General features: G+C 44.0%; 1 protein-coding gene across 1 annotated transcript in view; it reads left to right on the forward strand.

The window, feature by feature from the left end:
* Klhl2 (kelch like family member 2) overlaps positions 1 to 27,446 on the forward strand; it is a 112,786-nt gene that overhangs the window by 62,448 nt on the left and 22,892 nt on the right. Inside the window, exons 5-6 of the mRNA XM_032919496.1 lie at positions 10,157 to 10,319; positions 26,454 to 26,563. Coding sequence (XP_032775387.1) covers positions 10,157 to 10,319; positions 26,454 to 26,563 — 273 coding nt within the window. The remainder of the gene's footprint in view (positions 1 to 10,156; positions 10,320 to 26,453; positions 26,564 to 27,446) is intronic.

Here is a 27,446-nt window from a genome sequence, read left to right on the forward strand (position 1 = left end):
GTTATGTCACTTTCTCATTGTTTTAATTTATATGTTCTTGATAACTAATAGAGCACAGAGTGCTCCTCTCAATTCTTATGTATAGATTCCGCTGTAAATTACCCCTGGTCATATCTACTTTTCTTTTGAGAAAGGGATTACCCTGTAGCCTCTGCTGGCACATAGGATAGCCCAGAACTAGGAATATAGCCTAGGCTAACCTGAAGCTGTAGTCCTATCCTCCTCCTTCTGCCTCCTGGGTGCTGAGATTACAGGTTGGCTTCTGTTTATATCTTTTAAGAATAAGTGTTTTATTAACATTTTTAATTAATACTTTTTAATATATTTTCATCACAATTTCCCTTCCAGATCCTTCCCACCTCCTCACTTACCCAAGTCTATACCTTCCTTTCTCTCTTTAGAAAACAGGCATCGAAAAAATAAGTAAATTAATTAAAGCAAACAGAACAATAGGACAAAACAAACAAACAGGAAAAAGAGAAGCCCAGGAAAAAGCATAGAAACACATACAGGCATCTCACAGAGATGGCGCCCACAAACACAAACTGAAAACCATATTATAAGCAAAAGTATAACCATAGTATAAGGTTAGAAACAAGACAGAACAAAAAACAAAACAAAATAAAACAAAACAAACACACAAACAAAAAAAAAAAATCACAGCCCAGAAAGCATTATGGGACAAAAGTCCTTCCAGAACTACCATTGGGTTTGTTCTATGCTATCTCCTGGTGAGCATGGGCCCTGCCCCTAACTGTGGTTTTTATATCCAGTGAGATTCTCTCGGAGCAAACGGATTTCCCCTTTGTCAACAGTTTTTAATTAGGGATAGCTTCTGGGTTAGAAGGATTGTGGGGGTTGTTACTAACATTAGTTATGGGTAACGATGGGCATCAGAAAAGAAAGTCTAAGTGCATGAAACAATCTTATCTTGTGAATGAAGAGAATGGATCCTAGTGCTTCTTTGTCATGGGATTGAATCCTCTCCAGAAAACAGAAACCCTTTAGAGACAGTGTTAGCGGTCCCGGGCGGGCCCTGTGTTAAGTGGTGGCTCTGTTTTCAGCAGTGCTGCAAGCAAGGTGGGTGCTGTGTGCATTGTGTGCTTGGGTTGTAGCAGCTATAAAGGGGATGGGGAGGGCTTTCAGATGCCCGAAGACTACATTGCCCCACAGTTTTCCTTTTCCAGCTCCTCATACCCCGGGGAAGTCCATCAATCACTGATACATTCTGTCAAAGAGTCTATCTCTTTTAAAACCTTGAATGCCTCTGGCAAAACTTGTTCTGGAGGCGTTTGTAATATTAGCTATGATGTGAACTAATGGAAAAAGAGTTTTGGACCCTGCTACTGGTCAATATTCCAAGCGATGGAGCTTGGGTAAGGGCGTGTTGGGCAGAGGGAGTCAAGGTAGGTAGATGTGTTTAGGGGTGGCAAGTTATGGGTGGGTGCTTAGAGCAGAGGCTGCTTCCTGGTTGCCAGGCCTCAGTTCTGAGAGGAAGAAGTGTGACTAAGATGCTGGCAGGGTGCCAGAGACAGATACTTCCTGTTTGTAAACTGCATGGTGGGTGCAGTCCTGCATCCCCCAGAGAGGAAGCATAGGCTTCCCGTTTCTTTTGGGTACCCACTGCGGTCCCAGCAGTCAGGTGGTAGTGCTGCTCAGTGGTGCTGCAGCTTAGCCATCTTCTGTCTGTGAATGAGCAGCGAGTTGAGCCCTGACCAGTGTTACTTAGAGTCTGGGAATTGGGCGCGGGTTTCAGAATGCTGCTGGAAAGCACTGATTTTTATTTCACAATGATGTTTTTGTAGAGTGTGTGTGTGTATGTGTGTGTGTGCGCGCGCGTGTACGCACGCGCACATCCATCCATGTATGCACATCTGTGAGCACGTGTATAGAAATCAAAAGTCAACATGTTGGGTGTCTTTATCGTTTTTCATCTTATTCATTTCCCCAGTTGTTAGTTTCTTTGAGACAAAGTGTTTCACTGAACCTTGAGCTCACCAACTCAACTACACTAGCCAACCAACTCTAAGAGCCTCCTTCTCTACCTCCCAGGGCCGAGGTGAGAGCTGCATGCCTCTGCTCTTGGCTTTGCTTTGTTTGTTTGTTTTCTAAATTGTGGGTTTTAGGGGCTTCAACTCAAGTCCCCACACTTACATAGCAAATTCTTTGTCCACGGAGTTATTTTTCCAAATCCCCACGATGAGAGTCTTTCAACAACTTCATGTACGGTGATGATGTCATCTCGCTCTTTGTGCCCCTAGACAGCTATTTCCTTTTTTTTGCTTCCAGGTCATTGTTTCTGAGTTAAATATAAAAGTGTTGACACATTAATAAAAGCCTACACTTTGGTAGTGCATTTGTGAGTTTACAGTGGCCGAGCTGCACTGTCAATTCCACATTCATGTTTTCTTAGGTATTGGACTATCTATAGTCTATTTCTAAGACTATACTTTATCTCTCTCTATAGTATATAGATAGTACATAAAGGTACTCAGAACCCTTTGTAGTCTCTTCTTAATAAACAGACTATGGATGGCTAAGGATCTAAAAGACATACTACATAGATTATTTCCCCCATGGTGGAGTGAATGCCCAAGCTGAGAATACACTGCAGATTCTAACAGCCAGAAGACATGTGCTTGTCTGAGCAGAGCATCGCCATGTGTAATTTGGCTTGTCATTGTGAGCTGGGCTGAAAGCATCTTACTTTAAAGTACGCAGCTGGTGAAAGTGGCAGAAGGATGCTAATTGTTCGGCTTGGGCTTCCTTGTCTAGCGTTCTACTTGTTTTTCCTAATCAGTGGTCTCCCGCTCCCCCACCTTCTTTATTCATTATGGAATGCTTCTCCTGAAGCAGAGCCGACTATAGCCTTTAATTTGTCTTGATGCATTTGAAATCAGCATATCTAAATGGAAAAAAAATTGTATTTCTAAAATGGTAGCATTTTACGTTAGGCTTATTTAGTTATTTAATTAGCTGCCACGGTCTTCTACTTCACCTTTCCCCAAACGTGTCAGATGCTGCTGACGCCAAGAGCACCATGGAGAGGAGCCTGTACTGAACGCTGCTGCCTGTGGTGGTTTGAATAAAAATGCCTCCTGCAAGCCCATAGGGAGTGGCACTATTAGGAGGTGTGGCCTTGGAGAACGTGTGGCTTTGTTGGAGGATGTGTGTGTCAGTGGCTGGTAGACTTTGAAGGCTCAGAGACTCAAGGCAGTCACTTCTTGATGCCTCCCAATCCCAACGTAGAATGGCTCGTTCTCCAGCACAGCGCTGCCTGCCGGCTGCCGTCTTCCACCATGACTGTAATTGACTAAACCTCTGAAACTGTAATCCAGTCCCAATTTAAATCTTTCCTTTTACAAGAGTTGCTGTGGTCATGGTGTCTCTTCACAGCAGTAGTCCTAACTAAGACATTGCCCTGTGATGGAAGGCCTTGGCACCTGTGGTTCGCAGAGATCGGTCAAAGTTGGGCACTCGGTTGAGGGTGTGACTAGAGTTCTCCCAGGGAAGTGCACTTCATCAAGGCTCCCAGCACTTACCGCTTGTTGGCCAAAGTTCTCAAGGTAGAGAAAGGTGTTCTTTCACTTGCTTCTCCTTTTTAAAAAGTAATATGTGACCATTCAAATGCATAGCTGTTAGAAGAGGAAGAACATTTCGTATAGATATAAAACTTCTATACTGCCACTAACTGGAGATAGTCTCCAAAATAATTGTGGGAATTCCTTCTAGACCTATCTTTCTGTTTAAACACACACACACATACACACACACACACACACACACACACACACACACTCACACACAAAGGGAAAAGATAGGACCCAAAGAGGTGGCTGAGTGGCTAAGCATTTGCCACTTTTCCAGGGGACACAAGTTCATTTCCCAGTACTGGTGTAATTTGGCTAACATCCCCTTCTGGACTCCACACACCTGCAGTTACACGTGGCCGTAAGACAGTATGAGTTCACTGACTATTAGTTCAAGGCCAGCCTGGTCTAAATTGTGAACTCCAAGGCAGCCAGTAAAACCCTGTCTCAAAAAATAAAATAAAAATAGATTTTTAAAAAGGATACCATACTGTATATTCGTCTTAGAAATTAGTTTCTTTATTGTGGTATGTTGGATAGGAGTGTGGCAGAGACCCAGGTGTGGTGCTCTGGGATATCTCCATAAAGGCAGCCTGTCAGCTCTGGAGCTGGTCACTATGGTGGTGGCTTAAGTGAGAGGTCAGGCTGAAAGGATTTTGAGGTAGGACCAAAGAAATGTCACATGCAAATATATTCCCCCTGAATAGTGAGTGCAGTTCTGACTAAGAAGCATTCCAAATTGTATCTGTTTTAAAACACAGTAACAAACTGATTTCCATTCCAGTAGATTGATTTCTGGGGTGTGCAGGTATTCATCTAGGACCCGAGAGTCCAGCATGGATAAAACTGATTTGATCTTACCACCATAGAATTTACACTCTTTAGGGAGTTAGCCAATCAATGCAGGGACCAGTACTGAAGAATAATTCGGTTCACGCTGTACAAGTGCGACTGTAAAGGACTGAGCTGGTGGTGCCGGTGTCAGCGCTGAAGTGGAGGGGCTCAGTACCGAAGAGTAGAGCAGAAGGAGAGGGATAATTAATCTTCACTCACTCTACATTTCTCTCAGAGGTTCACACACCCAAGGGGGTTGTCTCGGCTTGGAGAACGTGGCCTTCCTCCAGACACACACCCCATGAGATGTAGGCACTCTCTCTGTCCTGTCTCTCAGAGCTGCAGGAAGTCACAGTTGCTCTCTTTGATGTTGCAGAATGTACCAGGGATCTTACAATGATGTCGGGTTATTTTTCTCAGTCTCAGGGCTAATACCACCGAAGCGGGAGTAAATGGAACATTTCTGTTAGATAAACGAGACATGAGAGGTGTCTGGGAGGTTACTGTACCAGTGTCATTCCACTTTCCTACGAGATAGGACCGGGGCTGGCGATCTGGCTCAGTGGAGCATTTCTAGCGGGGATGAGGTTTTCCATTTGCGTTCGATTCCTCCTCCTTCCCCACCTAACAACAACGACAACAACGGACAACAACAACAGCAACAACAACAACCACCCATTGTTCCACTGCTTCTTTAATCTAGAACAGTGGTTTTCAGCTGTGGGTCACAACCTCTTTGAGGGTCAAATATCAACTCTCATGCTTATCAGATACGTACGTTACCATTCATAGCAGTAGCAAAATTACAGATAGGAAGTAGCAACAAAGTAATTTCGTGGTTGGAATTGTATGTAAGGGCAGCAGCATTAGGAAGGTTGAGATCCACTCATCTAGAAAGTTAAAAACAAAATTTTATAAACATAAATCTGTTGTATCTTTAGTATTGTGAGTTTTCTTAGAGCTAATGTGTCCCTATGTAGCTCTGGCTGGCCTAGAAATCAGAGATCTGCCTGCCTCTGTCTCCTGAGTGTTGGGATTAAAGGTATTTGTACCACACTTGGCCATGACTAGATATTTTTATCTGAAAATGACTTCTGAGGTGGTCAAGGTGCCACACACTTGGGATGCTACCTCTAAGGACAGAAGGAAGACAAGCTTGAGGCTGATATGGTGTATTGAATTCCTGCTTTAAAAGATAAAGAAAGAAACCCCCTTTCTTATTTCTGGGTTTCCTGTTGTGAAACTATTGTACAGTTTACCCAACACAGAAGAAGATAAGACCTGTGTTATGATAGCCCACGTATCCTTTCACCGACATGTAAAATCGCAGTGAATATTGAAAGCTGAGACAGTAAATTTGATCTCAGAAATCAGCCTTTTCCAAAGTCCAGCCCTTTGCATTGCTGTCTTCAGGATTCTGCCCTGTCCAGTGTTATGAATCCTAATAAAAATTTTAATTCCTTTCTCTACATTGGTTTAATCTTTGCTTAAATGGACTTATGTAAGAGTGCTTATATAATTTAAATAAATACAAGGCAACCTTTAGAAACACTACCGTTTGTTTATTTTTTTAATGTTATACTTTATTGATTCTCTGAGAATTTCATACAGTGTACCTTGACCATATTTCCTGCATTGCTCCTAACTACTCCTAGATCCATCCCCACTTCCTAGGCCTCCCAATGTTGTATCCAGTTTTTCAACTCAGTAAGCCACATTGGTGCACAACATTGCTTTAATTTTTAAGGAGAGTGAGTGTGTGTGTGTGTGTGTGTGTGTGTGTGTGTGTGTGTGTGTGTGTGTGTTTTCCATATGTGGGTGGCCACAGAGGCCAGCAGAGCGTTGGATCCCTGGAACCATCGTGCTGGGGACTGCATTCCAGTCCTCCAGAAGCATTTTTAACCACTGAGCCATCTCTCCAGCCTCTGGTTTGCACGGTGAACCTTGAACACAGAATGTCTATGTGTTGTCTGAAATAGTTACCCCATTTTGTTAATCCTACTCACATAACAGGCTTGTCTTGTCTCCATATCATATGTATGGCCTTAGGTGAGTTACACAGCTTCTCCAAGGCTCTGTATTACTTCTATATAATGAGGATAATGAGGTGTTACTGGCTGCCAGCTCTCTGCCTGTCCTGATACTATATTAAATGGAAGCTACTCTGAGAGTGATTTTATTGAGTGGTCGTGTTTGGCACTGTGATGAAAAGAATAGTGTGGGGTATTTAGAAATGATGCAAACCCCATTCTGTACCTAGATGGGGCTGAAAGTGTTGGACTGGTGAACCAGAAGTGGCCAACTGTGTTCTATCCCCAGCTTCCCATGGCGTGGCCATATGACTTAGACATTTTCTTGAACACCTCTTGAGTTTGGATTCTTGGTGAGGCAGATTGGAAGCTTGGTTGATTAGAGCCTGAGGTACATAACCCCAGGCTTTCTGCTAACTGAGTGGTTCTGCTAATGGGATGTGGTTCGTTTGATATGTTATATTTTGTTTTGTTTTAACCAGCTGTTTAATTGATTCAAAGGTAGGTCATTGATGTGGCCATAGCTACTTTACTGTTGATATATGAGTGACTAGTGGTCACCAGATATCATGTTGACAAGCTGAGATAAAAATTTTTGTTTGTTTTGGGGTTGCATGTAATTAATTGCATAATTATGGGTTCTTTCAGTTTGGTCATAGTAAAGTTACATCACAAAACTAAGTAAAGATTTACTAGCAAGATAAAAATAGTAATAAATGTTTTATACAGTTGACACACATGTTCAACATATGTTTTTTCAAGCCTGTAAAAACAGTGAACTCATTGTTACATCCATAAAAAAAAAAAGTCCAGGTAGTCTATTCTCAAAAGCACCTCTCCACCTATGTCTTCAAACACATGTGCAGACTCACACTTCTGTGATTTTAATGATTTTCGACCTTCTAATGGAGTGGCTCTGCACGTCTTAGTGAATTACTTTAAGACCAGTAAAGCAGATAGATAACAATTATGGGGCTGGAGAGAGGGCTCAGCAGTTGCGAAAGGGTTTCTGTGAGTTCATGAACATGGAGGACAGATTCCAGTACCCACATAACACGCAGACATCTGGTGTCTGACTGTAACCCTGGCCCGAAGGAGGATGGTAGAGAGAGCGGCGTGTTGAGACTTGATAGCTTCTGGACTAACCAAGAAAGTGAGAGCCTAAGATTTAGGAAGAGACCCAGAAGACCCAGACCCAAAATAACAGGCTAAGAAAGATAAAGGAGAATACCTGCACCCTCGTGTGGCCACTGCGTGCACGCGCACACGCACACACGCACACACGCGCACACACACACACACACACACACACACACACACACACACACATGCATAGGCACATGCACAAAGTCTTTAAAATATTTTTAAAGCCTGCGTTAACTGCTTTCTTGGATAGTTACATATATATGTGTGAGGGGGTATAATGGCTGTTAAAATAGATACGCTGTTTACTGATTTGTTTTCACATGAGACTGTATTGTAGACACTCTCCACTTGTCTAATTTTTCCACTGAAGGATGGTGCCACTATTTAAGCAGTCCCTGTGTGATTCAGGTCCCCACCTCCGACTTCCACTTTTACCCACAGTCACGCTGGAGTGGGCCTTTTCTACAGAGGAGCCTGTGAACGCTAGTGAGTTGGTGGACTCAGTTGCTGAGGCAGAGGATACGCCTTGGCACTTTTGGTTGAAGTAAACAAACTGCTTTTCAAGTCAGTTCCCCGGATCTGAGCCCCCGCTAGTATGTAAGCAAGCTGACTTCTTTCTTCTCAGCCGCTTCTCCCCGCTCCAGTCTGCTGTGTTATCAGTACGGCGGAACCTACTGAAAAGCACTGTGTCATTGCTGGGGAAAAGCCAATTAGATGGGTGATCGTTACGGTTTATTTGTATAAATTCCAAAGAACGAATATTACACGGAAGACCACTTTCGAAACTACGTATGTTTGCTAAATTAAAGAGCTGTGCTGTTAAGTGTCTTGGAAGGTATTTTACGTTGCTTCAGAGCACAATTGTACCACGCATAGAATATCCTTTCAATGTGAACGTGATCAACCAATTAAAGCCTTCCTTGGAGGGTCGTTCTCTTAACGCAGTAAACTGCGCTCTGCACACTGCAGGTTTGGCCGTGACCACCTCATCTGTGTGTTATTCACATGTTGGTTTTCTTCTGTTAGCTTTACATGGCCTGTCTGTGTTTTCAGAGAAAATGGTAGTTAATAGATGGGGGCTCGGTCAAGATTAAACGTCTCAGTGTTTGATGGTGATAGTTGCTGCTGCGCGTGTATGGCATCAGTGTAGACACAAACACACACACACACACAGCCCCACATCTCGGAGTGAAGCCCATGCTTCATGTGGGAAAGTAAGGGTAGCTTGTGATCCCCCCCCCAACCCCCAAAGAAACACGTTCTTTTTCTCCACATTCACCTTATTACCTAGACATGGAAGGTCACAGAGATATAGTAAGTTGTTTTGTCTGGGGCTGCAGTGTAATGCATAGTAAAGTAATACTAGTTTCCCCCACACATTCTACACTGAGCTGCAACTCAATGCCTTCTTAAAACCCCTGAAGGAACTTAGGTTGTTTCTCATGCTAATGTGGTCTCTTCTAAAATCTTCTAGTAGTTGACTTGGAGGACAGGGGAGGTGGCCTTCATAAGAACAGCAGGAACTTCATGACTTTAAATAATTTTATTTTCTTATCTTTGACTTTCAAATGTAGTGTTTAAAAACGATAACATGCCAGTTTATTTGTAGAGAAAAATGTTTGCACTTTTGACCTATTTGAAAGGCATGGTAGTAGTGATGGTAGTATTACAACGATTACAGTTAACTTGTGATTAACATTAAATTGTTTGCAGTTACTTAAACACAAATACACAGTTAAACATTGTTAGGCAGTTACCCTTCGTGTATTACTTCTTAGCATACTATGATGTTCTAGAGAAACTGTCTGTCGGAGCTTGAGACGCAGGGTGAATTTGAAGTTTTTGCTGTGTGTCCATCCCCCTCCACTGTCTCCCAGGCAGAGCAGGGTGCTACATTAGTCAGGCAGTAGAACTCTGAGCCGTCTATGAAATGAAGTCTTCTGTGTTATGTATCTTGGGGCCCATTCCTTGGCCAATCCTGGAAGTCCATGGCTCCTTACCCTAAGGGAACAAAGCATTTTGTTGAACCACAGCACCCCCTAGCATCCTAATAGTTTGTGTTTTAAAATGTAAGAGGGCTGGGGAGATGGGTCAGCACGTAAAGGTGCTTGCCTGGCAAACCATGCTGCCTTAATTCAATCCCTGGACTTCACGTCAAGGTGGGCGAGAGAAGTGACAAACACCAAGTTTGTCCTTTTATACACACACGGAGGCTATGTGTTCACACGTGGTCTTCACACTTAGCACACTTGCACACTCTATCAAGTAAAAGCTTAAAAATTCAAGCAAATGCTTTATGTTCATACAATGGACCATTCAGAGAATCCTGTGTGATGTCTGATATGACTGGGGAGAGCCGGGAAAGATTCTGTGGAAATTCTGGAGAATCGGGAGAATCGTCACCATTTTCGCAATAATTCATTTCATTCATTTGCGTAGAATGTACGGCTGCAGGTGCTAGCAGTCATCTGTGGCTGGACCCACGGCATATAGGGCTGGCAGGGGAGGGTAGCGGCCCACCGATGGACGCCTAAGTTTCTCACTTGTGTGTTGCAGGTCCTCCTCCCAGCAGCTGGCCTGCTACAGTTACAGGATGTGAAGAAGACATGCTGTGAATTCTTAGAATCCCAGCTTCACCCTGTCAACTGCTTAGGAATCCGGGCTTTTGCCGATATGCATGCATGCACAGACCTCCTGAATAAGGCCAACACATATGCAGGCAAGTGTAACAGATCCTAACGGGGTCTGGGATCCGTGTGGTTCTGTAGTGGACTGGGGAAGTCACGTCAGGCTTCTGGATCTGCAGGTTTTAAAGTTATGTTTGAAATTTCAGAATGATAGAACCGCAAAGTTGAAACATAGTCTTGAAATTCTGAATTTAGAAGCAACTAGAGGGCTGGGGACGTAGGTGGGTGAATGCTTGCTTGCCTAGTAGGGTGAGCCCTGGGTTTAATTCTCTAGCATCACATAAACTGGGACTGGGAATGGACATCTGTAACCCCAACACTTGGGAGGCTGGGGAGGGAGGGTCACGAGCTTAAGGCCATCTTGTGTGTATAGTTTGAGGCCAGCTTGACATACATGAGACCTAGTCTCAAAAAATAAAACAAAATACAAGTTATTGGGGCTGAATGATAAGATAGCTTCTTTATATAAATATTGGATCCCTAGGTGTTCTTTTGAGTGCATAGGCATACGAAAGACTGTGTGCATGCACGATTCAATTATTTTGCCTTTGTAAGGTTTTATACCTTTTCCACTGTATCCATGTAAACAGTTTCATCTTTAAAGTGATGAAATCTTCATGTGTGCGGGTAGAGCAGAAAGGTGGGACCCAGTATGGCCTCCTGTTTGGGGGCCAGGACCGCCTTTGGTGTCAGCAGAGGGACACCTGTGGCTGCTGTGTGGTCTGCTCGGACCAACCATCCGCATCGACAGAGGAGAGATTGGTGTCTGGCCTTTGGATGGAGCTAAGGGTTACAGAGGGAGCTTGTATTCTTGACTTTATAAACATTTAAAAATGCATGTGTAACGTTCATCAGGAAGCATCATACTGTTTTAAGCCGTCTTTCCAGAAACACAGCTGATAGAAACTGTAATTCACTCCGCTAGATAGGCGGCGTTCCCCCAGCTTCTGCAGACTCATGGTTTGAGACTGGGTCTGCCCTCAGACTGCAGCCATTCTCCTGCCCTCAGAGAGCTGGCCTTATGAGTACTGGGCACCACTCCGAGGTGACAGGCGCCTTTCATTTATTTTATTTTTTGATGCGTGGTGCCTTGCCTGCACATACATCTGTGTATACGTGTGTGCAGTGCCAGTGAAGGTCGGTAGGAAACAACAGGTGCCCTGGAACTGGAGTGAAAATTGGCTGTGAGCTGCAGTGTGAGTGCCAGGAATCGAACCTGAGTCCTGGAAGAGCAGCAAGGCTTCTCGCCTCTGATCCTCCTCTCCAGCTCCGCCCCCTCTTTTTCTCCCATCAGTAGGAATTGAACCCAGAACCCTTTATTTTCACGTTTACTGAGACAGAGTCTCACTGAGTTGCCTATGAAGCTCAAACCTGCGATCTCCTGCTTAGAGTGCTTCTGCCTCAGCTCCGTCAGCAGCTGAGGTTGCAGGTGTAAATTTTGCATAAGTGCTTGGTCACCACTGCCTTGCCGACACCCCACCCCCTTTAATTTAATGTAGCCTAGACTGGCCTTGAGCTTCTGATCCCCAGCCCCGAGTACTAAGATTTCAGAGAGCCACCATACCCTGCTCTACCCACTCTCCAAAACAGGCCTGATGGAGATATATGGGTTTCTTTGGGGGCCACCTGCTGGCCTAGCTGCTTGTTATAAAGTCAGGGTTCCAGGAAGCTGATTTGGAGATGAGCTTGTAAAACCCATGCTTAAGTAAATGGAGGACGGTCCCTAACAGACCGATGGCTGGAAAACCTTCCCATAGTGTGCTGCTTTAAATTCACCGATGTGTTCCTTGTGTCAATAGTGTTGTTCTCCAGCCAAATAGAAAGTACTCCTTAGCAATGCAGTCTCCATTAGCTAGAGGCCGCCTGTATGTTTTAAGTGATTTACATTAGGACTGCTGGGGTAGGCTTTTTTTTAAAGTGTATAAAGCGATCATTATTTAGCTTGTCTCCCCTGAGTTGCTTCTTGTTGACACTGCGCTTGATAAATGTTGGTTCTTAATGCGGAGGAGGTGCTGGAAGGGGAGCAGAGCAAGATGAATGCAAAAGATAAAGAGTAGAGTGGAGACGGGGCCCGCACCGGCGCGTGTGCCGGCTCGGAGGGTGAGGACCAGCGCACCACTTAGCCGAGCTCTCGGGAGACTCGTGCATTCTACTACGCTTTTCTCTCATTGAAAGCCGTGGATTTCTTTTGGAACGCTACAGGATTGGTAAAAAATTTCTCAAAGTTGAAAATCTATGTCTTTACTCTGTAGAGTCCTTCATGATTTTTTATTTTTGAGAAGAAAAAAATGACATTTTCTGTAAAAATACACAGAAACATGGATTCTTCATTTTTAGCATGCTATATTTTAATTTAGAGTCTCGTCTTAAAGATTATATTGCTTTTATGTTTGCTTCTGAATTTTACATTTGCTTGAGTTTCTTAGGTTTATGGGTAATATTTTGAAACATCTTTTACTATGAAAAGATACAAATATACCAAAAAAAAAAAAATAGAACCGTGCTTATAATCCGACTGGAAGAGCTCTCAACTGGTAGAGGGTCTTTCAGATGTAACCTTCTTTGCGAACTCTGTAGAGAGGTGTACATGTGAAAGTCATGCTGGTTTAAAATAGTTATCATAGTGTATCCTTAACTACATGGGAGCTCAAGGTCAGCCTTAGCTCCTCCAGATCCTGTCTCAAAACACAAGGAAGAGAATGGAGTAAGTGGTAAGGTGGCTCAGTGGGTAAGGGCACTTACCATCATGGCTGATGGGATGTAAGCTCTGTGTGGAGAAGTAGAGAACCGACTTCCCCAGACTGTCCTCTGCTGTCCATATGTGTGCTACGGCACACCCATACAATAGATAAATAAAGTCACGGTAAAATCCACTAATTGATATAATTGCTAAAGATTGATGATAAAATCAAATTTTTAAGTGAGGAATTAACCATGACCTCCACTACTGACTTCCTAGGATTGTGCTGGCGGGGGCAGTCTTCTCGTGGGTTTTAGGGGATGTGTATATTTTAGACATTTCCCAACTCAATGCAGCTCATCCGCTTAGATGCATTTTAATAATTTTAGTGAAAAAGATACTTTGGAAATTGGATCTTAATGATAAATTGAAATATGAACTTTTCCAAGCCTTCATTCCAGTAGTTGATTTTCATGATTTCACACAAAAACAAGGGGAGAAAAGTCTTGGAGTCCTCATGGCATCTCTACCTCACCTGACTGACCACTCTGAAGACAGGAAAGTACTTGGCTCTACTGTAACTGACCTTGGGGAACTTGAAAGTGTCATTGCAGGTCTAGGGCCGCAGCCCATTCCCAGGTTAGTGAACACTCATCCTCGCAGTGTTGTCTGTGTGTTCCTCAGCCCCAGGCCATTGCATCACTGCCTCTCCGAGCTTCCTTCCACTAGGCCGTCAACAGCTATTGTTTGAGATGTCTCAATGTTTTATATGCTTTCCTCTGTCTTAGTGTGGCATTGCTCTGCATGTCACAGGCAGAGGTAGGTGAGGCCACTCTCTCCAGCTCATTGGGAAGTCATTCAGCCTCTTGACCATTGCTCTGTCTTGTCACCAGCCTTGGCTCTTCACCCTGTCAGAAGGAGAAGGGTGAGCACTGGCCTGAGCACTGGGCTGAGGAGCACACAGACAACAGTGCAAAGCTGAGTGTTCACCGACCCGGGAATGGTGGCTGCGGCCCCAGAGTTGGCATTCTCTCCGCTGCCCATCTTCCCTTGGGCCTCTAGGCAGCCTTGTTTGTGCACCTGTGCGATCTTTTTCTTCCACACTTTGTCGTTGAGTGTGCTGTTGGCGCAAGTGAGGCCCTCTTCTTAGTTCCTGCAGTACCGTCTTTCCTGCGTGGACTGCCTTGCTTCCTCAGACTGCATTACAGGCCTTGCTGACCGTCGTTCTCCTCTTTGGCACTCCTATTTCTTCAGAAGTCTGTCGTCTCTGATTCCATTTCTCCTGTAAGACTCGTGAGTGCGTCAGACTACACTCACTGACCATTTCTTTCAGAGCCAGCCCGAGCTGCTATGGGTGGTCGATGAGCACTAGGTTCCATGGCTTTTGCTCCTGCTCAGAGCGCTCAGAAGGTAACTTGCATGTGGAGTACGCCGTTCTCTCTATAAAAGTGGATCGCCCATTGCCTTTCTGTTTTCTTTCTTCAAGACAAAAGTAGATGAGGATGGGTCTCAAACTTACACCTCTCCTCCTGCCTCAGTTTCCCAAGGGCTGGAATTTCAAGTATGCACCCCCCATACCCGACCAAAAGCAGTTCTACAAGATTTTATTCTGCAAAAAGTTTAACTTAATTAAGTTTTTGTGTCGACCCTCCCATAATTAGGCAAGCAGGCCTTGCTTGGTGTAAATGTCTTGCCAGAATAGACTAGGATTCAAATGCTGCTCTCTCAAAAGAAACACCGTGTTGAGTAGGCAATTTAAGTAATGGCACCCGGCTTGAGTGTGTCACGTGCGTACTGAGGCTGATCATTCGTGGGTCTGTGCAGTGTTCACTTATCCTCTGGAAAACACACAAGCACTCGGCCTGCACTTCTTAACCACGTTCATTCCACTCTGCATGGAGCTTCTTCAGCGTTAGTCATTTTCGGCATCCTTGCACCCATTGTGGCCCTTGCTTACGTCTCGCTAAGCCACACGCGGGCCCTGCTTGCTGGCAGTTTTGCTAGCAGGGGTGAGTGAGTTAGCTGTTTTCAGCCCTCTGTGTTAGTGAAGTAACTGGTGGCAGGAAATGTGCGAGGGTTCGTTTTTCCCCCTAGAGGTTGAGAATCAGAGACTCGGTGTCACCGTGTGTAGGAACTGTGGCAGCCCTGTTGTCATTTTAGGAAGTAGGAGCGGGAAGAGGAAGTAGGTACTTACTTTCCCCAGAATGCTCTGCCTAACAGACTGGGCTGCTTCTAGACCCAGGTGCTGGCAAATGCTCACATGCTTGCCGTGTCTCGACTGCCTTTCTTCCACTCGTCAATAAGCTCGTGTCCTTTGCTGGAGAGACACAAGAGGAAATTTCGACTGCTTTAATAAGGGCAAGCTCTTCCACACGCATACACTCAAGAAGATTGCATATGCCTGTTGTGTAATATATAGTGCAGTTTATATATATCTGATATGTGTTGTATACCAATGCCATAATCCATTCGGTTGGAAAGTATTCTCTATGGCCATTATGTTAATGGCTCAGGGGAGGGCAACCTCATTATTAAATGCCCATAGGCTTTATTCAGTGGCCAGTGGTAAACTACTCCAGGCAGAGTAAATACTAATGTTCTAGTAAAGCTGTGTTGTAAGTGATTAGATAATATGCGAGTGAAAGGATCTGATGTGATGGGGTGAAAGCTTGTGTTGGTAATAGAGTTAAGAAGGAGGGCCAAAAAACCAAAAACCAAACAACAACAAAAAAATCCGGAGCTTTAACACTTTAATACTTTAAGAAATAATTTATTATTTCTTAAAATTATATGTAGGTGTATGTGTGCATGTGGGTGTGTGCACTGACTGCAGGTGCCTCAAGAGGTCAGGAGGGCAGAGGTTGGGATCTCCAGGGTCTAGAATTATAGACAGTTGGGAGCCACCTGAAGTGGGTTCTGGGAGCCAAACTTGGGTCCCCTGGAAGGGCAGCAAGTGTCCTTAACCACTGAGCTTTCTCTTCAGCTCTAAAACAAGTAACGTTTGACTGAAGCAAGATCGTATGAGTACAAGAGAGCTCACACCCTGAAACGATCCATTGCTCCTTGCCCTGTGTTTCTGCTGGCGGCTTTGAGTGTGCACAGTCATTGCTGTTGTGCGGTGGCTGCCAGCCTTTCCTCTTCCCTAGTGAGAAATATGAAGAATGCCTTCCCTTAGTGATAGATACTGAACTGTGTTAGTCACGTTCATCCGGCCATGTTTGGCCCTCAGTGTGTTCAGTAAGAGTCAGTGATCTACTCATGTCTACAGATGTGTTAAGTGGGTGTCCCGTTCTGTTCTGCCCACGTCAGATCATAGACACTGCGTTAAATCACTTCTTCATTGCTCTGGTAATACTTGAGTGCTTTAAAGGAAGGCTTTGTTTGGGCTCAGAGGGCCACAGCCACTGGGCACATGTATGGTTGGGTAGGACGTGTTGGAAAGGCATTGGAAAGGGAAGCTGCTCTCTCTGTTCTACACAAAAGCTGAGAGGCAAAGAGGAAGGGGCCTCGGGACTGGGGCTGGGGAGATGTCTCAGTGTTGAGAACACGGTTCTTTTAGAAAACCCATATTTAATATCCAGAAGGCGTGTGGTGGTTTACATCCATCTGTACCTTCCTCTTCTGCCTTTCCTGGACACCAGGCACACATGTACACAGACATACATGTCAGCAAAACAGCCAACCCCCTCCCATGACCTCCTTCCTTCAGCTAAACCCTGCTTCCTAAGGGTGCTTTGCACTAATACAAATAACCCATTTATTAGCACCCTCATGGTCTATTCCCCTCTCAATAGCATAGTTAGAAGCCGAAACTTATCACATGAACTTTTAAGAACAAGTTTAGACAGAAACTGTATCAATTGTAAAATCCAAGTTTCCAACAAGCGCAAGGCCCTGGGTTCGGTCCCCAGCTCCAAAAGAAAAAAAAAAAAAATCCAAGTTTCCAGGAAAGACTGTTATTTGAGGCCTAAATTTGTAGCCCTTGTAGCAATGAAGACTTCCAGCCTATTGTACAAGGAGATCCCAAAACTTAGGAGTCCTTGAGGAAGGAAAGAACATCTGGGAGACTGCAGCGCCCTTTGTGAACTTGTGAAGAGGTTCATGAGTTGCAGTAATCTTGCTCTGTTGCACATGACATGCAGAAGTAATGTCGGTGCTATAAGGGGCAGTAACATAAAGTACCAAGACTTAAAGTTTGGGGTTGGAGAAGTGACTCAGCAGTTAAGAATGCTTGCTGTGCCCTTCCAAAGGACCAGAGTTCGATTCCTAACACCCACCCCTGTGGCTCAGCTCACAGTTGTTTGTGTATCTAGCTCCAGGGTGTGTGACTGCCTCTTCCGGCCTCCGCAGCACAATTTGAGCATATTCACACACGTGCACATAAATATAAATATGTTTGGCCCAGTATGGTAGTGCACACTTTGAATCCCAACATTTTGGAAGAAGAAGCAGGTGAATCTTTGAGGCCATCCTGGTCTACACTGAGAGTTTTTTTAGGCCAGCCAGCGCTAGTTTTTATATCATTGAAGAGGAGGGAGCCTCAACTGAGAAAATGCCTCCATCAGATCAGGCTGTAGGTAAGCCTGTAGGTCATTTTCTCATTAGTAACTGATTGGGGAGGCCCAGCTCACTGTGGATTGTACCACCTCTTGGCTGATGGTCCTGGGTGCTGTAAGAAGCAGGTCAAGCAAGCCTGTTGAACAAGCCAGTAAGCAGCACCCTCCATGGCATCTGCATCAGCTCCCCCTCCGGGGTTTTTTTTGTTTGTTTGTTTTTTGTTTTACGTCAGTGTAAGCTTGTGACATTGCTGACCTGTACCTTAGAAGATCAAGTGGTACATTTCATCACAATTAATAGTAAGTTGGGAGGAGCAGAAGTGACCCACCAAATAAAGCACTTGCTGGGCAAACTTGACAACCTGAGTTGATCCCTGGGATACATTTTACATTGTAGAGAGAATTGGCCATAAAGTTGTGTGCTCAGTGGCACACATCTCACACACACACACACACACACACACACACACACACACACACACACACAGAGAGAGAGAGAGAGAGAGAGACAGAGAGAGAGAGAGAGAGAGAGAGAGAGAGACAGAGACAGACAGACAGACAGACAGAGACAGACACATGCACACACACAGAGAGAAGAGTTAACTAATTTAGACTTGACATCAGTGGACCCATTAAGACCTGAAGGGAGCATGGGCCTTTGAATAGCTAGCTGTCTGTGGTGTGATTTCCATTTCTCTGCTGATGAGTTACACTGATGTCTTTTTGTAATTTTATTGGGTATTTGTGTATGGTCTTTGGAACTATGTCTATTAACCCTTGTTTTTTAATCGTGTTATATGTTAAGTTGTTCTAGATACAGACTCATTGCATACGTGCTTTGCACTTACTATTTCCTGCTACTCGCAAGATTTTATTACTTTTATATCTTATACATATTATCATACACATATGTCTCCCTTTGTATGTGACTAGCATGTATGACACATGTAACATTGTGTAGGTAGCATGTTATATATAGAGAGCTAAGCCTTATATTCTCTTATTTAGTTGTCTTTCCTAAAGCTGTCTTTATGTTATAAGCCTCCCTTTTAACATGTAGAGACTAGTCCATTGCATGGCTACACTGTATTATAAACAGTGCTTACTGGTGACTTTTTAAATAATTTTTAAAATAATGCTCCTCATAAGCTCCAGTCTCCAGATTTGAGGCCAGAGCTGTATATCACTCTGCACAGAATGGCAGTATGTCATTTCCCAAGTGACCAAGTATGTGTGTGGGAAGAGATTTGAGAGCTGCTGTCTGTGGAGCTGTCCATGCGCCCTCTAACCTTCAGTGTGATGCACACACACACATGCATACTCATCACACACATTCACACACAGTCATATTCACATACTTAAACACACACACATACGCTCCCAACATACACACTCAGGAGGTTTGTAAGACACTGTGGGCTCCGTGGTTTTGTGGATTGAGGCTGGAGAGGTTCAGCTATATCATTTTATTTTATGTTATTAGTAGTAGTAATATGAGAGCCCTTCATGTCATGAGCTAAGCACCAGACGTAAATCATTTGGATTATGTAAAATAACAGACAGACCTTCCTGTCTTCCTATGGTTTCTATCCAGATGTGTTTTTATATAATGGCATTGAGAAGTTGCTATGGTTAGATATTGGATTCATCATATCTATGTGCCTGTGAAGTATGGATATACATCTGGGGAGTAGTTGCCCTATGGTGAGAGCCTCACGTAAACTTTGTGTGGTTCATTTCAGTCAAAACTGAGAAGGAAGCAGGTCCCATGCATTAGAGATGTTTGCATGTTGCATGTTTCCACAACAGCTTATGCACCCCCCTTTGCCCTTAAAAGTTTGATATCCCTTGTTTTTCTTTAACAAGTATGAAATCAAACTTTTGTTCCTAGAAATGGTAAGATTGGCTTTATTTAAAATGTTTCGTGTATTGTTTTTCCGTATTGTGATGTCTGTAGGTGTGGGTGAATGTGTGCCATGGTATAAATGCAGAGGTCAGAGGATGACTCTGGAATAGTTTCTCCCCTTCACTTTTATGTGGCTTCTGGCTGTTAGAAGCAGGCCTTCAGATTTGTGTAAAAACGCCTTTGCACAGAGCTACCCACTGGCCTCTACATTTAAATTTTATTTATTTATTTGTGTATGTGTGTGTGAGTGTATGTGCCCATGTATGTGGGAGTGGGTGTGGATAGGGTGCATACGTACATGCGTGGAGACAGAAGAAGGCTTTGTGCTCTCCTCTCTTGCTTTCCACCCGTGCCCTTGAAGACTCTGTCCCGCACCTGCAGCTTATATTGTCATGGCTGGGCTGGAAGCCAGCTAACCCCAGCAATCCACCTGTCTCCCTCCCTCTCCCTGGACCTGGGGTTAGGCATTCATAGTCTGCGTGGCTTGTTATGTGGGTCATAGGACCTTAAATGCTGTTCTCACGAATGTACAGCAAGCTCTTAACTGCTAAGCCATCTCTCTAGCCTCTTGCTTCACTTTCAAAGAGATTATGCATAGGAGCCATCACACAGACAGGCTTTTCTTTACCCCAAGATGTGTCCTACCTGTCCACAGGCCGTGTGCACCCAGGGACAACTATGACTGTGTCCCAGCTCAAACATGGCAAACGTACTGAAAACATTATGAGATTGTGTGTGCGTGTGCATGTAAGATTTGTTAAAAATTTTATTCCTATGTGAACTTTGTAGATGACAGCATCATGTAGCAATGTTAAAAGGTTGGACACTCCTACAGGTATCTTGGGGCCCACACATGCATTGGGTAATGTGGCTTACAGGTTCACATGACCGTGTATGTGGTTGTATACACCCAGTATGCAATGATCCCTGTTAATGGCTCTTACTTACTTTACCCATGGTGGGACACTGATTTGTTTTGTTTTATTATTATTTTTTAGATAGGTTCTCAAGATGGAGTCATGGCATCAAACTTACCATCCTCCTCCTGCCTTCTCAGTGTCAGGACTGAGTGTGCTTATCACACACCTGGCACAAGTGGAGCTGTCCCACTCAGCCTAGACTTGGAGGCTCACCCACTGTGACACTAGCAAATCCTGCTTGGATGGGTACACAATTCAGACGTGTTTTACACCAGCCATTAATTAGGAATTAATTGTTTGTCAGGGTTGTGGTAAAGCGTGCAATCCCAGAATATAGAGGGATGTAGAAAAAAGAGGGCCAGGAGATCAAGGTCATCCTCGGCTGCATAGAGAGTCTGAGGTGAGACCCTGTCTCAAACAGACACAGAGCAAAGAGACCTTCCACTGCAAGCAGTCAGTGATGTGCTCTTTTATTTCCAGTTTCCAGCAGTGCTCAGCAGAAGGTCTCGCCAAGAGCTTGTTCTTCACCAAACAGTGTTTCTCTTTAATTTACTATAGGAGGGTTGTAAAAGAACAGAGGAGGCAGCGGCAGGCCCATGGCTAGTGCAGGCCTTGTGGCTATTGCAGGCCCCAGCACCCAGTAGGCTGAGACCAGTGGTTCCTTTGATTTCGAGGCCAACCTGGATGATGAACTGAGACAGTTACAATTGAGACAGTCTCTCAAAAAATAAAACAGTGAAAGTTGATGATGGAAGGAGGAGGAGAAAGAGGAAGGGAGGAGACTAGACCCAAGTGTCACAAGCACATAGCTGGCTAAGCAGAAAGCCACTGTGGGCTGGGTCAGGGATGGCGGCCCTTGGATATGCAGGGGCCACACTGCTCTGTGTGGTCGAGTCAGCTCATATGAGCTCTCACATAAACTGGTTTGTAGGTCAGTGTGTAGAACCAAGTTGTGCTCACAACCCTCAGTAAATAATATGATCAATAACATTGTCAAGATATCTCCAGGCATGCTTTCCAGGGTCTCAACCAGTCACTTGGTGTCACCTGTCTGAATGGGGGTCCTGGGAAAGGTGCCACGTGAGCCAGTCAGTGCAGTTGCCACTAAGTGAATGCAGCAAGACATGGCAGAAATCTGAGCGGAAGAAAGGCAGGCTCTGAAAGCGCAGGCTTAGCTGCCACCAGCGCCTCGTGGTTTTGGTGGTACACGTTGACTGCCTGTGTTCCAAAGAGAGGCTCACATGGTGGGGCGCCTGTGGGGATTAGAAGTAATTTTAAAGCTCGTGTGTATCTGCAATTGGATACTTTAAAATGGACTATTTCCTCTTCCTTTTTCCTTTAGACTAACTTGTTTTTGAGACAGGGCCTTTAGCAGCCCAGAGTGGCCTCAAACTTGCTGTGGTTGCCAAGGTTGACCTTGGACTCATAATCCTCCTGTCTGTGTTTCCCAACAGCTGGGATGATGGGTATGCACTGGTACACCCAGCTTCTTACTGTCTTAGTGCTTGGTAAGTCCTGCTTCAGTGCTGCCTGGGATGTTCCTGTCAGGCCGTCTGTAATAGCTGACTGGCTTCTGTGTCCTCTTCACTGCCTTGCTACCCTAGTGAAGAGCGTACCATGAATTTAGATCCCGGCCTGGTTTGGGATGGAGTTTACTCATGCTCTAACTTCTAATTTATACAATTGGTGAGCTGTTGTTTTTGTTCTTTTTAATTCACCAAGATTGTTTCTGAGAGAGTACATTTTTTTCCTGCTCATGAAGCAGAGAGGAGGAATGAATATATATACATATATGTATATATGTATATATATATATATATATATATATATATATATATCTCATGGGGTGGAGATGTGTTACAGCAAGAATGTGGGATCAGAGGACAGCTTGTGGGCAGTGAACTCTCAAGTACTACTGTGTGCACACATGCATGTGAGAACAAATTCACTTCGTGGAAAATATGACAAGTGGGCATACACATTTAAAAATATTTATATGCAGCAACTTGGAAATTCAAATAGAAAAATAGACAGCAGCGACTGGACTCACAACAAACTAACAAAGTTCTTCCCTGGCCATAGCGGTTTTTCACCTCTACAGTATGTCTGTAGCCTTTTCTGCTGTTTCTTCCACAAACTTAAAACTGAATCAAAGTAACAGACTGTCGGACTCTTTGTCCTTCTCAAATAGGAAAAGGTTCGCCAGCAGTCCTAAAGCTAATGGAGGGAACAGATCTTTCTATGCTATCACCGTGTGCCTCTGTGTGTGTGTGCGTGCGTGCGTGCGTGCGTGCGTGTGTGTGTGCGTGCGCGTGCAGAGCCTCATCTGTTATTCTTCAGGAGCCCTGGATATTTTCTTGTCTCCATTTCTCTAGAACTAAGAATCACAGCCCTCACTGCCCCTGATTTTCCATTCCCCCACGGCTTCTGGGATTGAACTTATGTCTAAGCACGCTCTCTCCTCTCCCCTCCCTTTCCTCTCCCCTCCCCCCTCCCCCCTCTCTGTTTCTCTCTGTCTGTCTGTCTGTCTGACCCCCGCCCCCTTTCTCTCTTCTGGTTGGGGTTTTACTAGGAAAGCAGACGTTATGTAAGTTGTTTGGCCGGAGAGCAGCATCTTGCAAGATCTGTCCTGTCCTGACTGTCTGTTCTAACTGGTAGGCCGCCATGGGGTGTAGGTAAGAGTTAGGATCAGTCTGGGTCTTGTCGTTTTGACTTGGGCTCGATTTGGAAAAGACATTGTAGCTTGAGTGGTTTTTCCCTGAGCCATCTTGGTTTTGTTTTGGTCAAGTATGATAGAAATGACTCCGCCTTGTGTGACACACTTTTTTATAACTGCTGTAAATCTTTTTTTTTTTTTAGTTTGGAATTTTTAATTAGTGTACAGAGTAGCCCATTCCTTTGTCATTGTCATGGTCTCAGCCTCTCCTGAGTCCTCCCAGTACCGGCGCCTTTGCCCATCTCTTTCCCAAGCCGTGCTGCATCCACCTGCAGGACACCCTTCCCTTCCAACTTATCCCATGTGCTTAATTACTCCCCTCTCTGCCTCCTTCCCCAGCTCCTGGCCCTTGTAGTTTTTTGTGTTTACGTGTGTGTGTGTGTGTGTGTGTGTGTGTGTGTGTGTGTGTGTGTGTGTGTGTGTGTGTGTGTGTGTGTGTGTGTGTGTGTGTGTGTATGTGCGTGTGTGTGTGTAAAATGGAAGCAAGGGTCTGCATATGAGAGAGGATCTTTCTGATCCTGAGTTATTGCATTTGAAAGCATGTAATAATTTCATTTTCTTTATGGCTAAATACAAAGATGTAGGGAAAAAGGAACCTCATTCACTGTTAGTGGGTGTATATACTAACAGCCACTGTGCGTATACGTATAGAGGCTTCTCACGAAGCTAAAAATAGATCTACCACTGCTGACCACCTGACCCACTCTAGCACTCCTAGGCGTATCCTCAGAGGAGACCTTACCAGAGCTCATCTGTTCTCAGTGCTGCTCTTTTCATGATAGCCAGGGACGGAATCAGCTTGGGTACCCATCAGCAGGTGAATAATAAATATTGAAAACGTGGTTCATATCCACAGTGGAGGTTTACTCAGCTGCTGTACATCACCGTGCGTGGGGTTTGAGTATTATTATATTACTATGGTGCACACTCTGCCATGGTACATATGGGGTTCAGAGGACGATCTGGGGAGTCCGCTTTTCCCTTCTACCTTGTATTTGTGGCACGGTGTTTTGTCTCTGCTGGATGCCTACTCCAGCTATCTGGCCCGGAGCCTTTGGGGGATTCCCTTGTCCCCACCTCTCATCGTTCCTTGGGTGTTCTGTTGTCACAGACGTGGGTTCTAGAGACCAACATCTGTCCTCAGACGTCAGTGGCCAAGGCTTTTACCTGGCGTCCCAAGGGTTTGGTTTTTTGTTTTTCCTTTTCCCTTTTTGAAGGCAAAGTAACAGGAGTTTCTGTCACCCTGTTTTTGATGTTGTCAGTGTTTTTGGGTTTCTGTTTGGAGACCAGGTCTCTCTATGTAGCCCCTGTGGCCTGAATTTCAGTTGTTCTAACAGATGTTCGGATGGGACAAGATGATAGGTATCTTTGATGTGCTTGTTTTCCACCTTTATGTAATTTTTGAGGAAGTATCTATTCAGATCTCTTGCCCATTTGAAAAATGGGGCTATTTTCTTCTTGTTGAATTTTAAGAGTTCTGTGTTCTACATAATAGTCTTTTGCAAGATAAATGTTTTATAGCATTTTCTATTAAAAGTTATGACTTAACTCTTTATTTCATAACACGGTTGTTTAGGGTCACAGATTTATTTGTTAATGAAGTCCAGTGTACTAATTGTTTCTTTCATCCGTCTGCTTCCTGAGCTGTGTGAGGGAAGTCATCACAGGGCTGGCCCTAATAGGTTTTCTCCTGACATTTTGTGCTTCTAAGGCTGATCCACTTTGGGTTAATCTTTGTGAAAAATATAACATCTTTATCAAGATTGTTTTTCGTGTGTGGATGGCCACTTTTGTCTTAGCATCTTTCTGGGAAAAGTTCACCCTTCCTCCACTGAATCACATGGCTTCTTTGTCAGAGTCCATTTATGTGGAAGGATTTTTGGGCCCATGGGTTTTTGTTTTTTATTTTTTGTTTTCCATTTACAAAAGAAATTCAGTCTTCATTTTCATGTTTATTTCAGTGTGATGTCTTGCTTACCAAACCCAGACACTGACTTTGAAAAGAACTCTGTCTGTTGGTTTGTGTAAATCCAATCATTTTGTAATTATCCCAAGAGTTGCTCATTATGTTTGAAGTCCTTGGTGCGGAGCCTTTTATAAAGTGAAAAGGTATTCAGGAGGTTTGTGAAAGTGCACATTTTATTTTTTAAATATTCTAAAGAGGAAGCTAATAATTTTCTTTGTGGTATCTTGAAATAAGTATTGAAAGGAACCTTTTATTTCCTATGATAGAAAAGTCTTTCAGACATCCTGTTGGAGTAGGCAGTTGTGAAGGCCAAGGAGATAGGGTAGACTTTCTAGCACATGTTTTGTGTTTGGAGGTCACAGGGCTAACAGCCCCATTAGAGTTCTCAGCCTCCTCCCCACATAGTTCCTCATGGTTTATTAACCAAGAGTATATTCATAGCCATCCATACCATTTGTAACATTATTATTTTTGGTATCTTTCTGAGCCTCTACAGATGTGAAAGCCATGGTTTAGGGTATTATATAATCACTCCATATCTTATAGACCAGCACATGGTAGGGCTGAGATTAAAACTTGGTGTACCTAAGTGCAAACACCAGACCACACACAGTCTTCTATTTGCAGCTCACACTTTGTGAGCAAGAGCTGGGCTTGCAGATAAAACTCTTCTGAACTGGATACATTCTTTTTTTTTTTTTGGTTCTTTTTTTCGGAGCTGGGGATCGAACCCAGGGCCTTGCGCTTCCTAGGCAAGCGCTCTACCACTGAGCTAAATCCCCAACCCCTGGATACATTCTTTATAAGCTTTTAAATCATTATGTTAATAAAGTCATGTCATTATGTTGCTCCCAGTCCCCCTCAGAAATAAGTGTAATCAAGGAGAGGATTTGAGTGATTTAAGAGTTACCAATTTCCCCAGTTTCCTGGGAAGGACCTGAGGTATAAAATTAATCATTTTGTTCCCAAATAAATTATATATATAGAATTTAGATTTATTGTAAACCTTTGCTTTTATTTCATTGTTATGAACTAATTTTTAAAGTGTTATCCATGTGTTCATATTGAACAGTATTTAAGGCTTTTTGTTTTGTTTTTAGTTTTCTCCCATTGTAATGTTCTAATGTTTTGAATCCTACATTCAAGGATGTGGATTTACACTACCATGTGCTTTGTGTGACCAGAGGTCTTATAGATTTAAATACAGAATGCGCCGTGCTACAACACAGCTGTTTAATGTGCACTGTGTTAAGACCTAATACGGTTCTGTCCAGTGAGTGTCCATGAAGGCAGCCTTGGTATTGGTTCCTGCCTAGAAGAGATGTCGTCGGTGTCCTTCCTCTTGGGTTAATTGAGAGATGGTTCCTGTTGGCTTGTGTGATGATGGATGATTGATGACTTCTCTCTCTGGCTTTCCAACAGAACAACATTTTGCAGATGTCGTACTTAGTGAAGAATTTCTCAACCTCGGCATCGAGCAAGTGTGCAGCTTAATCTCAAGTGATAAACTCACCATTTCCTCAGAGGAGAAGGCAAGTGATACCTTTTCTCTGCCCTTTGCCTCTTCTCCTCCTCCCCCTTCTCCTCCCCTCCTCCTCCTCCTCTTCTCCCTCCTTCTCCTCCTCTTCCTCCTTCCCTTCTTCTTCTTCCTCTTCCTCATCCTCTTCTCTCCACTTCCTTTGTGGTACTGGGTAGTTTCCTGTCTTTATTTTTCTTCGTGTGCGTGTGCGTGTGTGTGTGTGTGAGAGAGAGAGAGAGAGAGAGAGAGAGAGAGAGAGAGAGAGAGGAAATGTGTATAGAACAGAGGACATGGTGTTGTCCATGTTGAGTTAGTGTCTCATTAGCCTGGAATTCTCCAGTAGGCTGGGCTGGCCAGCCAGGATACTCCCTCTGCTGAGATTACAGTGATGTACCACCATGTCTAATTATTTTGACCTGGGTTCTAAGGATCCTACTCCAGTCTGATGCTTGCAAAGACATGACTGATAGGTTTTCCCACCCAAGTTTCCTTTATTTCAATTTTTTTTTTTTTGTAATTTGTGCTCCTGTGTGAATAGAATCCTTGGGGCCCTAGTAGAAATGTACTTGGCCTCCACAGGAAAAGCTTAGACACACACATCAAAGGGTTTGAACCCCGTACCTTTGGGAGAATGGGTTCTTTCTACAGCTAGATGCCTATAAGTATTTGACATAAGCACAAATGACAAAAACTAATTAGTTTTGCTGTGTTGTGAGTTGAAAGCCCTTTCTTTAAATTTTTTAAATTATTTTTACTTATGTATATGTGTGTCTATGTGAGTGAATGCTGTGTGTGTGTGTGTGTGTGTGTGTGTGTGTGTGTGTGTGTGTGTGTGTGTGTGTGTGTGTGTCCCCTCCTGGAGCTGTAGTTATAGAAAGGGTTGTGCACCCAAGTTG

Source organism: Rattus rattus, chromosome 13 (genome assembly GCF_011064425.1).
Source record: "Rattus rattus isolate New Zealand chromosome 13, Rrattus_CSIRO_v1, whole genome shotgun sequence".
Taxonomy (NCBI): Eukaryota; Metazoa; Chordata; class Mammalia; order Rodentia; family Muridae; genus Rattus; species Rattus rattus.